The sequence below is a fragment of the Theropithecus gelada genome, chromosome 9, assembly GCF_003255815.1.
Source record: "Theropithecus gelada isolate Dixy chromosome 9, Tgel_1.0, whole genome shotgun sequence".
NCBI lineage: Eukaryota > Metazoa > Chordata > Mammalia > Primates > Cercopithecidae > Theropithecus > Theropithecus gelada.
This window is the reverse complement of record NC_037677.1, coordinates 66,298,884-66,311,308: the sequence shown is the minus strand read 5'-3', so window position 1 is coordinate 66,311,308 and position 12,425 is coordinate 66,298,884. Positions and strand designations below refer to the sequence as shown.

The 12,425-nt window shown below is 38.6% G+C and overlaps 1 protein-coding gene and 1 pseudogene across 2 annotated transcripts in view; one reads left to right on the top strand and one right to left on the bottom strand.

Moving 5' to 3' along the window:
• DNAJC12 (DnaJ heat shock protein family (Hsp40) member C12) overlaps window positions 1–10,767 on the bottom strand; it is a 43,664-nt gene extending 32,897 nt beyond the window's left edge. The window contains exon 1 of one of the 2 annotated variants that reach the window (XM_025396599.1): window positions 10,493–10,767. In XM_025396599.1, the coding sequence (XP_025252384.1) occupies window positions 10,493–10,570 (78 nt within the window). In that variant the 5' untranslated portion in view covers window positions 10,571–10,767. The remainder of the gene's footprint in view (window positions 1–10,492) is intronic. The other variant, XM_025396598.1, reaches the window with a different exon arrangement.
• Window positions 6,384–7,023, top strand: LOC112631445 (annotated as a pseudogene).
• Window positions 10,768–12,425: the final 1,658 nt, after the last annotated feature.

Here is a 12,425-nt window from a genome sequence, read left to right as displayed (position 1 = left end):
TTAGTAAGTCATTTATAAATACTTACAAACTCTCTTTGAAAAACATTCTATCACTACAGAAAAAAAGTGAAAAAGTCAAAATCCTTTTATTCCTCATTCAAGGAATATACCCAGAAGAACACGTTATATCCTTGAAGACGTACTTTTTTTTTTTTTTTTTTTTTTTTTTTGAGTCAGCATCTTGTTCTGTCACCCAGGCTGGAGTGCAGTGGTGCCATTTTGGTTCACTGCAACCTCCACCTCCTGAGCTCAGGCAATCTTCCCACCTCAGCCTCCCAAAAAGCTGGGACTACAGACATGGGCAACCACACCCAGCTGATTTTGTATGTTTTGTAGAGATGGGGTTTTACCATGTTGTCCACTCCTGGGCCCAAGCAATCCGCCTGCCTTGGCTTCCCAAAGTGCTGGGATTACAGGCATGAGTCACCACACCTGGCCTAAAGATGCACTTTTAATGTATTTATATATATGCATATGTATATATATCTTAGGGCTTTTAAATAATATAAATAGATAAAATTATACCTATATATCAAAGGTAGAAAGTTTTGGGGTTTTATTGTTGCTGCTGTTTTATTTTTTAATTTCTATCCCACTAGAAAACATTCTGGGCTGGGTGCAGTGGCTCACGCCTATAATCCCTGCACTTTGGGAGGCTGAGGTGGGTGGACCACTTGAGGTCAGGAGTTCAAAACCAGCCTGGCCAACATGGTGAAACTGTCTCTACTAAAAATACAAAAATTAGCTGGGCATGGTGGCATGAGCCTGTAATCCCAGCTACTCGGGAGGCTGGGGTAGGAGAATTCCTTGAGCCCAGGAGGTGGAGATTGCAGTGAGCCGAGATTTTGACACTGCACTCTAGTCTGGGTGACAGAGCAGGGCTCTGTCTCAAAAAAAAAAAAAAAAAAAAAAAAAAATTCTGGGCTGGGCACAGTGGCTCATGCCTGTAATCCCAGCACTTTGGGAGGCCGAGGTGGGTGGATCACCTGAGGTCAGGAGTTAGAGACCAGCCTGACCAACATGGTGAAATCTTATCTCTACTAAAATATAAAAATTAGCCGGGCGTGGTAACAGCCGCCTGTAATCTCAGCTACTCAGAAGGCTGAGGTTGGAGAATTGCTTGAACCCAGGAGGCAGAGGGTGCAGTGAGCCGAGATCATGCCATTGCACTCCAGCCTGGGCAACAAGAGTGGAACTCCATCTCAAAAAAAAAAAATTCCAGTATTTAGTACATGGAAGCAAATGTGTCAAAATGGTTGATTCTCAGTTTGTTTACATGCATGATTGTTATTTTCTTCTTTATATTTTCTAGGTTTTAACAAATTCATATTTTAAAAAATTAAGAAAGTCTTTTTCTTTCTTATATTATTTTTCATAGCTTTACTATCATAAAGTTTATTACAAAGCTCCCACAGAGCTGGCTTTATGTAAACTGGTAAATTGGGTTAGTTTATCTTGAACACATTGTATTTATCTTCTGGTCTCCCTACTCCATGTGCCCACTGCCAAGTACAGTCCGTTGGAGCTGACGCCCTCCATGTCAAGGTCCACCAAATCCTGCCTTCCTGACCCAAGTCCAGTAGTCTGCAAAACTGCCTACCCTGTTGTCCTGTAAACATACAAAAAATGTTCAACTTTACTCGTAATCAAATAAATCAAAATATCCAAAGGATGGTAATGACCAGTGTTACTGAGAGTGCAAAGAAATGAACATTCATGCTCTCCTGGTGGGGACGTAAATAGGTATAGACTTTCTTGAAAAAAATTGAGACATGTATGTTTGTATGTGTGTGTGTATATATGTGTGTGTCTATATATATATAGATATATGTGTGTATTTATCTCGGTATATGTAGATCAGCTCCATGTCATCCTTAGCCAACTCTCATAAGAAATATCTTCACTTTTACAGTCAAAGTCAGGCTGTATTAGATAGGCATATGTATAAAACCCAGACTAATAACTCTATTATTTTCTTTGTTAAACTTCTGAGAACACCTTCGAATAATAGGAAAAGATGACTTCCTGTTAAGAACTGTAATTAACTATGTGTTTCCTCCTTCTGGGTGCTGTCTTTAACCATCAGTCACCATAACCTGCTTATCTAACAAATAAAACTGAGAATTAGACTTGTTTTTAAATTTTAAAGTGTTAAATATTCTATTTTCTATCTCTCTGTATATAGATACACACATGTATATGAAGAGCCTTTAATTTATTTCCTAGCCTTTGATTCAACAATTCCAATTTTACAAATTTGTCTAAGGAGATAATCAGAGGTAAGAAAAGAATAGCTGTAAGAAGGTCCAAGAATAAAATAAAAATTTTAAACAAAAACCTATGATAGAGCAGGAGCACCATTAACTCAGACAAACACCGCCACTTTAAATTCCAGCTCCCTTTCTAGCCTCATGCATTTCAAGGAAATCACTTCTCTTTGAACTGCAAGCAGCCAGAAAGAGCAGACAGTAAAACATAAATAAGACAGCTCAGGCACAGAGGGAGGTGGGGGAAAGTCTCTGGAGTAGCTGCCAAACTTCACCCTCATACAATAGACCCCAGTAAAACAGTGGGCCTTAATAAGCACATTCCTTTCCCTTCAGGTGTACCAAGATAGGGAAGCAAAAAGCAGACTGGAGGGGTATGCCTGCAGCTGCAGAAAGATGTATGGAAACAGACACACAACTCTCCCTCCCAGGTAAGCACAAGAAAGAGACAGAGAAGCAGTCCAAGCCTCTGATAAACTCTCCCACCCTGAATCCTTAAAAACTCTTAGTCTGTAAGGGAGTGCGTCTCTAACCTAACTCAGCCAGCCGCCCCTCTCAGATTTATTCAAAATAAACCTGTCAGGCCCGGGCGCGGTGGCTCACGCCTGTAATCCCAGCACTTTGGGAGGCCAAGGCGGGTGGATCACGAGGTCAGGAGATTGAGACCATCCTGGCTAACACAGTGAAACCCTGTCTCTACTAAAAATACAAAAAATTAGCCGGGCGTGGTGGCGGGCGCCTGTAGTCCCAGCTACTCGGGAGGCTGAGGCAGGAGAATGGCGTGAACCTGGGAGGCGGAGCTTGCAGTGAGCCGAGATTGCACCACTGCACTCGAGCCTGGGGGACAGAGCGAGACTCCATCTCAAAAAAATAAAAAATAAAAATAAATAAATAAACCTGTCCCTGTTGACTGTCGAGCCACCCTTCGTGTTTCTCTCCTCTTTCTTTAATTCTTACAATCTATATGTCCAATAATAGGAAATTTGTTAGAGTTGATTGTAATGTAACTGTAAGTTAGAATACTTCAGTCATTTAAAAAATTATCTTGTCATAAAAGATTTTTAACAACCTGAGAAAATTTAAATATTTCTATGAGAAAAGATATTACGTGCAATATATTATGTTATACTGCATATAATATATAACTATTATGTGCAATTTAAATCCATGTCTTATCTCAAAAGGGATTATGTAACATATATGTATATAATAATGATAATTATTATTATTTTAAATTTATTGACCTGGGTGCAGTGGCTCACACCTGTAATCCAGCACTTTGGAATGCTGAGGTGGGCAGATCACCTGAGGTCAGGAGTTCAAGACCAGCCTGGTCAATTGCCAAATGACAAAACCCTGTCTCTACTAAAAATAAAAAAATAGCCTGGCATGGCCTGTAGTCCCAGCTACTTGGGAGGCTGAGACACAAGAATCGCTTGATCCTAGGAGGCGGAGGTTGCAGTGAGCTGAGATCGCGCCACTGCACTCCAGCCTGAGTGACAGAGCAAGACTGTCTCAAAAAATATTGAAACTTAATATATGGCAGGCACTTTTCTAAGCACTTTACATAGAGTGTTTCATTTAATTCCCACAACTGTATGAGGTTAATACTATCATTATTCTCATTTTGCAGATTAGGAAGTCAAGACATAGAAAAATTAAGGAATTTTCCCAAGGTCACACAGCTAATAAGTAGCACATCTAGGAACTGAACCCATGTAGTCTGATTCCAAATACATACAAAAATACTCATATAAATACATACACAAAGGCCAGGCGTGGTGGCTCACGCCTGTAATCACAACACTTTGGGAGGTCAAGGTGGGCGGATCATGAGGTCAGGAATTCGAGACCACCCTGACCAACATGGTGAAACCTCATCTCTACTAAAGATACAAAAAATTAGCTGGGCATGGTAGCACATGCCTGTAGTCCCAGCTACTTGGGAGGCTGAGATAGGAGGATTGCTTGAACCCGGGAGGTGGAGGTTGCAGTGAGCTGAGATCGCACCATTGCACTCCAGCCTGAACCACAGGGTAAGAATCCATCTCAAAAATACATACATACATACATACACACATATGCATTTACTTATTTATATACATATACAGATATAGCATATATGCACAGATAATTAACCTGTATAAATCATACTCCAAAATGTTAAACACATAGGTTAACATTTTTATTTGTGCTTTCTTTGTATTCCACATTTCCTCATTGAACATATATTAATTTTAGAACTTAAATTTAAAACTTAGAAACTTATCTTTTCCATATTCTGCAGCAAAGTATTTTTGTCTAAATAAGGAAATACTCCAGTGTGCTGTGGAGACCAATCCAATTCCCACTTGGATGAATCTTCTCCAAGATTTCCTAGCCATACAAATGCCCTGTCTCTCCCACAGTGCATTAAAATTATGGCCATCTAGGAAAGCCATTTCAAACCCCATCTCTTTCTGAAATCTATTCAGATAGACTTTCTTTAATTTCTGCTGCACTTATAGAACAGTACACAGCACAATACTTAATTGTTCTCAAATTGTTTCCTGTGTATTAGCTTTGGCTCCTCAATTGGATACCAGGTTCTTTATACACTAGCACCATGTCTCACCTTTTTAATACTGATTTAATTGATATATATTATTTTAATTCACTCGGTTTAAAACTAGATTTTTCCCACAAAATTCCAGATACTAGCAATATCTCTTAAATGAATGAGAGATCCTCCTACATCATTCTAATCAAATGATAATTAATTAAGACATGAGGAATAGAAACAATTTGAGACACAAAATAAATAATGGTAATATTTGGGTTATAACACTTAAAATACAGTAGCTATTAATTGATAGTGATAAAAACTAAGCCGAATAAACAAATAAATGTGGGAGAAGGGATAGCTTTTCCTTACTGAAGAATTTCCTTACTGTAGAATACTAATAAATGTAACATTAATGAGAAAAAGAAAGTCACCATTAGGCAAACACCATGGTAGTAATTGTTACAGGCAAGATCCACCAAAGGATGCTAAACTTAGTGAGTAAAAGTTTGAGGAGAAACAGTACAGTCTCGAAGTATCTTCCCCAAGATATTTGTTAATTACAAAAGGAAAAATAACAACCCTACCTGGAAAAACCTAGCAGAAAACACCTGACAGATATCACCTTAACGAAGTGCTCAAGGTCAGTAAGGCACATCCATATCATGCACCCCCACATGAGATACTAAGAAAGGCACAACATCACTTCTGAGGAGTTATTTCCAAAAATGCACAACCTTAATCTAATCATGAGAAAATATCAAACAAAGTCAAATTAAGGGACATTCTACAAAATAACTGACCAGTATTCTTCAAAGTGTCCAGGTCATGAAAGACAAAGAAGGTAGAAGAAAGCATCAGATTGGAGGTCACTAAGGGAACAAGACAACAAAGCGTAATAAGGGATCCTGGCTTGGATCCCAGAACAGAAAAAGGGCATTAGTAGGAAAACTGATGAAATTAGATAAGACTTATAATTTAGATCAGGGATTAACTGACTCTGGCCTGCTGCTACCTGTTTTTTAATTAAAGCTTTATTGGAAGACAGCCAAGATCATTCACTTACATATCGTCTATGGCTGTTTTCTCCACTGGCAGAGCTGAGCAGTTAGGACAGAGACTGTAAAGCCTGCAAAGCCTAAAATATTTGCTATCTCAGGATCAGCACCAGGTGAGGCAAGCAGGACACCTAGGTTTAAGGAAATATCCTCTCTCTCTCTCCCTCTCCCTCTCCCTCTACCTCTGTCTTTCTCTCTCTCTCTCTCTCTCTCTCTCTCTCTCTCAAATTTCTGTATGTGTACAACCCTAAATGTTAGTGCCTCCTTAAATTTTGCATCCTACACACCCTACTTGCCTTATTCTAGTCCTGACTCTATCTGGTCCTTTACAAAAAAATGTTTGCTGGACCGTGGTAGGGTTAATTGTAGCAATGTTAATTTTCTGATTTTTTGGTGGTTTGTGCTTGTGGTCAGCGGCTGCGTCACTCTCTGGCAAAGATGTGCAGTTGTTGGCCGTGACCTCTGGGCTGGGATGATCCATGCTCTCGGTAGAGGCAGGGAAGCCCAGTCAGAACCATGGTCAGTACAATGGTAGCAGCTGGACCAACCATTGCTGCTGCAGGATTTGCAGGCCGTTATGTTTTGCAAGTCATGGAGCACATGGAGCCTCAAGAAAAACAAGTTTTTCAAAGTCTACCAAAATCTGCCTTCAGTGGTGGCTATTACTGAGGTGAGTTTGAACCCAAAATGACAAAACAAGAAGGAGCATTAATACCAAGGGTAAGCCCTACTGCCAATAAAGGGAAAATAAGAGATGCTCATTAATAAATTATACTCTTTTTTTTTTTTTTTTTTTTGAGACAGAGTCTTGCAATGTCACCCAGGCTGGAGTACAGTGGCGCAATCTCGGCTCACTGCAAGCTCCGCCTTCCGGGTTCACACCATTCTCCTGCCTCAGCCTCCCAAGTAGTTGGGACTACAGGCGCCCGCTACCACGCCCGGCTAATTTTTTTGTATTTTTAGTAGAGACAGGGTTTCACTGCATTAGTCAGGATGGTCTCGATCTCCTGACCTCGTGATCCGCCCGTCTCGGCCTCCCAAAGTGCTGGGATTACAGGCGTGAGCCACCGCGCCCTGCAATAAATTATACTCTTAAATCATAGCAGTCAAAATCAGTGAAGCTAGAGATTTACTAGAAGGTCAAGCTAAAAAATGAAGTAAATGTATGATGAATTTTAAGTTCATTTTAGTTTATGTGTATGAGTACGAAGTTTTTATAATAAAATGCCTCAGAGCTACAATTTTTTTTTAATTTCTGATTTTGATCATTGTACTTTCATTAGGTATGATGCTAACATAAAGGGAAGCTGGGTTAAGGGTATATAGGAACTCTGTGTACTATTTTTACAACTTTTCTGTAAGTCAAAAATTACTGCAAAATAAAACATCTTTAAAATAATGCAAACTCAAGGATAGGATAAGTGTACTAAGTTCCAAGTGCACAGTAACACTGTGGGGGCCAAAACAACAGCCACAACCACAACCACAACAACTTAGCACTCTGCACCAGGCACTGCTCAAAGTACTTTAATCATATATTATTTAATCCCCACAACTCTATGAGGTGGGTACTATTTACTCCCATTTACAGATTAGAAAACTGAGGTGTAGAGGCTGGGCACGGTGGCTCACACCTGTAATCCCAACACTTTGGGAGGCCAAGGTGGGCAGATCACTTGAGGTCAGGAGTTTGAGACCAGCCTGGACAACACGGTGAAAGCTCATCTGTACAAAAATACAAAAATTAGCTGGGTATGGTGGCATGCACCTATAATCCCTGCTACTCAGAAGGCTGAAGCAGGAAAATCGAATATATAACTTCAATCAATTTCCAGCACAAACTTGAAATTGTAAGAACTATATACCGAAGCAAAAGTATTACATGGGTGTCTCAATTCAATTGTGATAAGTAAAATTAAAATATCAAATTGTTTTGAAATTATAACAGCTAAAATGCTTTTGGGCATGATGAGTTCTGGTTAATTTTAGAGCATCAAATGAAGGAATACCTGAAATCAAGGCAATTTATCCAATATAAATCAAGTAAAGGAAATGTCATATTAGTAAAAGGTGTCATAAAAATATTTTTTTAATGAGAAGCATACCTATAAAAAGAAGAGAAAAGCCAGGCGCGGAGGCTCACGCCTGTAATCCCAGCACTTTAGGAGGCCAAGGTAGGCAGATTAGGAGGTCAAGAGATTGAGACCATGCTGGCCAACACAGTGAAACCCCGTCTCTACTAAAAATATGAAAATTAGCTAGGCATGGTGGCACGTGCCTATAGTCCCAGCTACTCAGGAGGCTGAGGCAGGAGAATCGCTTGAACCCAGGAGGTGGAGGTTGCAGAGACCTGAGATTATGCCACTGCACTCCAGCCTGGCAACAGAGCGAGACTCCGTCTAAAAAAAAAAAAAAAGAGAGAGAAAAAATGATATATATATACAAAGAAGTGACAATATTATGACAAACATTTCGTTAAAAATAAATAATTGTTATCTAAATATGATATGCTATTGACAGACTAGTAAAATACATCCAGTAAAAGGAAAATTGAGACAAGGAAGCATGACTCCACCTGGTAACCATATTTTGAATATTACACATTAACAATGAGATTATTTTCTGTTAGGCTGTCCAGAATGAATCCCCCTTCTATGTAGACTGAAAAGACAATAGCGAAACTTCAAAAGACTGACTATGCAGCCATAAAAAAGAATGAGTTCATGTCCTTTGCAGGGACATGGATGAAGCTGGAAACCATCATTCTCAGCAAACTAACACAGGAACAGAAAACCAAACACCACATGTTCTGTCTCATAAGTGGGAGTTGCACAATGAGAACACATGGACACAGGGAGGGGAACATCACACACCAGGGCCTGTCGGGGGGTGGGGGGCAAGGGAAAGGACAGTATTAGGACAAATACCTAATGTATGTGAGGCTTAAAACCTAGATGATGGGTTGATAGGTGCAGCAAACCACCATGGCACATGTATACCTGTGTAACAAACCTGCACATTCTACACATGTATCCCAGAACTTAAAGTAAAATTAAAAAAAAAAAAAAAAAAAAGACTGACTAAATAGGTCACAAGATAATGGAGATATAATGACCCTTACTTTATAGGCTAGCATGTATTTTTTTAAATCCAAATCGTGAGCCTTATCAAGTTAAATTATATTCCTTTGATTTTAAAGTATTCCTTCAAAAATCGTTTGATAATAGTATAATTTCAACTGTGAAACACATGGTAAAAATGGTAATAAGCTTTCTCAATTGCTATAAGCAAATCACCACCAACATAAACAAGGGTAACACATTCTTGAGAAGAACTATGCAACTGAAAGATCATTATAAGCTATTATGGGGGCGGGGCAGTTTTTTAATTTCAACGTGTCTAAGATAACTTCCTCAGCATGGCAAAAATAGAGATTTTAATCCTTTGTATCCAATAATGCATTCTATTCTTAAAACAAAACTAAGTACATTTTATTAATGAACTATGCCTTTATGAAACACAATAAATATAAAAATATTTTGCTTTAAAATGTTAATTTTACTACTTAGATTTTAATAAAAATAAATAAAATAAAATATATTAATTATAAAACATAAATATATCCTAATAACATGATTTAATAATGTATAATTTAATAATGAGTATATTTTATATTAATCTCAACATTATTTGAAATATTGAAAAATTTGAAATAAATAAAATATTTAACAATAAGAGAATAATTCAGCTGTGGTAACACAGTAAAATAAAATATTTTGCAACCACTAAGAAGTGTACAAGGGAAGTTTAATAGCATGGAAAAGTCCTTGTTATAATATAAATGGGTAAAAAGCAGGAATCAACAAGTACATATAATATCCTCCCAAACATGTCTTTAAAGAATATACATAGAAAGAAGACTGGAGATTAATATGCCAAAATATCAATAGTGTTATCCTTGGGAGAGGGAATTATAAATTATTTTTCCATAATTTTAAAAACCTCTACAACCTTTATAATTGTTTATTGGGAACGTTAAAAATTTTGTTTTCTTACAGATCCAGTGAACAGCTACAGAGTTTCCACACATTTTGTTTCAGAAGCCACCCTTTCAAGAAGCAATTTCTGTCACACAATTTGAAATATTAACATAAAAGGACGCTTCTTGGTTTATATTTCGACTGCTCACATAGGAGTACACATTTTAATAAAATATATTTAAATCCCTAATTTTATAAGAAATTTCATTTCACCTCAATTATGAGTCACCATAATAAAGGTATAGCTTATGTATACTGTGAAACACTGCCATCAGAAATTACAATAAAATTTTAAATATTTATTTTTAATATACTATATTGTGAAACAGAGCATATGGCCATGTGCCAGAATATACACATTTAATCAGAAGCTTCCATAAAATTCCCATAGGACACTATTCAAATAAAAACCCAACATACATTTAAATTCTTAACTTTCTCTGAGCCAAAAGTGCTTTAAAACAATACAAGGTTAGGTTTGTAGGCAATGTGACCAAAAATTCAAAGTTAAAACCTTAAATAAAAACTTGAAATACTATTGTGAAAAAGATACTGTTGTGATAAAAACATTATCCACTGTCTTACCGAAGATAGTTCATCACATCCCAGTAATGTGTAGTAATCTTCAATATCTTCTGACCTGTAATTCAGTATTGCATCCATTTAGATGACTTAATCAGTCCTCCTTCCCTCGGAAACAGGAGGCACAGTGAGCTTCGAATTAACAGGAAGAAACTCTTTAAATCTGAATTACAGCAGCACGTTCCAAATAGCAACAACTAGCTTCAAGAATGGCCACAGTCAATACAGCAGATGTCATCCTAGACCTTTGTAAACTCTGCCTCTCATTGGCTGTTTACAGAGAAGAAAAGAACAGTCCACGTGTCTATTATTGCAGTGCTGCCTGGGATCTGTAGTTTGAGTTTATATAAGAGATGTACCTGAACCATTTGTGTTATGAGTTAATAAAGACTGTCTATTTTCAGAAACTTGCCACATTAGCTACCTCTCCATCTCCTATATATTTTTGTCTCTATCCTTTAAAAAAAAAGAAAAAGAAAAAGAAAATTTGAAGCAATGTGGTAAAATCTTAGGATGTGTTAATAAGGATAGTGGGAGCTTTTGAGTGTTTAAAATATTTCATTTTATTTATTTATTTATTTTCAGACAAGGTCTCACTCTGTCGCCCAGGCTGGAGTGTAGTGGTGCGATCTCAGCTCACTGTAATCCCCGTCTCCCCACCTCAAGCGATCCTCCCACCTCAGCCTCCCGAGTAGCTGGGACCACAGGCACATAGCACCATGTCCGGCTAATTTTTGGTTTTTGTTTTGCTTTGTTTTAAGAGAAGGGGGTTTTGCCATGTTACCCAGCCTGGTCTCGAACTCATGAGCTCAAAGCGATCTGCCTGCTTCGGCCTCCCAATGTGCTGGGATTACAGGCGTGAGCCACGGCGCCCGGCCAATAACACAGTCTTGATTTTTATGGAGCTTATGTTCTGATGAAGGAAGACAGCTGAAAAACATAAAAAAAAAAAAAAAAACCAGGATCATTTAAAATAGCGATTTGTAGGCCGGGCATGGTGGCCCACACCTGTAATCCCAGCTCCTTGGGAGGCTGAGGCAGAAGAATCGCTTGAACTCAGAAAGACTCACTTTGCTTGGGAGGCGAAGGTTGCAGTGAGCCAAGATGGTGCCAGTGCGCTTCAGACTGGGTGACAGAGCAAGACTCCGTCTCAAAAAATAAAATAATAAAATAGTGATTTATACTGTGGAGAAAATAAAATAGGACAATGAGAAGAACTATATGATAACTCAGGTCAGATGGCTGTGCCCCCCTCTCCTGGGTTGGTTCTCCAGACTCAGGAGTGTCTCTGGTCTCAGGTGAGTCCAAGCAATTTATGTTTCAGTTCATTTTGGCCCTAAGAAATACAGCTCAGGTCTGGGATTTAGAGAAAAAGGTGAGTGGTCAGGGACACAACATTTTAACTGCCTTAACACTTTTTTTGTTTCCTTTTTCAGAGAGACAGGATCTCGCCATATTGCCCAGATTGATCTTAAACTCCTAGACTCAAGTGATCCTCCCACTTTGGCCACCCAAAGTGCTGCGATTACAGATGTGAGCCAACATGCCTCGCCCTTAACACTTTGAATTCCCCCATCTTAGGGGAAAAAAATGGTTTTTCTTTTAGCCCACCTATATACATCTTTTTAAAGGTTTATTTCTGAAGAGAAGCAAGAAAGAGTACTGAAGCACCATTTTTACTAATCCTTCATTGTACATGCTATCTTGCTAAAAGTTCTATATAGAATTTTAAGGCCAGGCACGGTAGCTCACACCATAATCCCAGCACTTTGGGAGACCAAGGCAGGCGGATCAGGAGGTCGGGAGTTTGAGACCAGCCTGACAAACATGGTGAAACCCCGTCTCTACTAAAAATACAAAAATTAGCCAGGCATGGTGGCATGTACCTGTAGTCCCAGCTACTCAGGAGGCTGAGGCAGGAGAATTGTTTGAATCT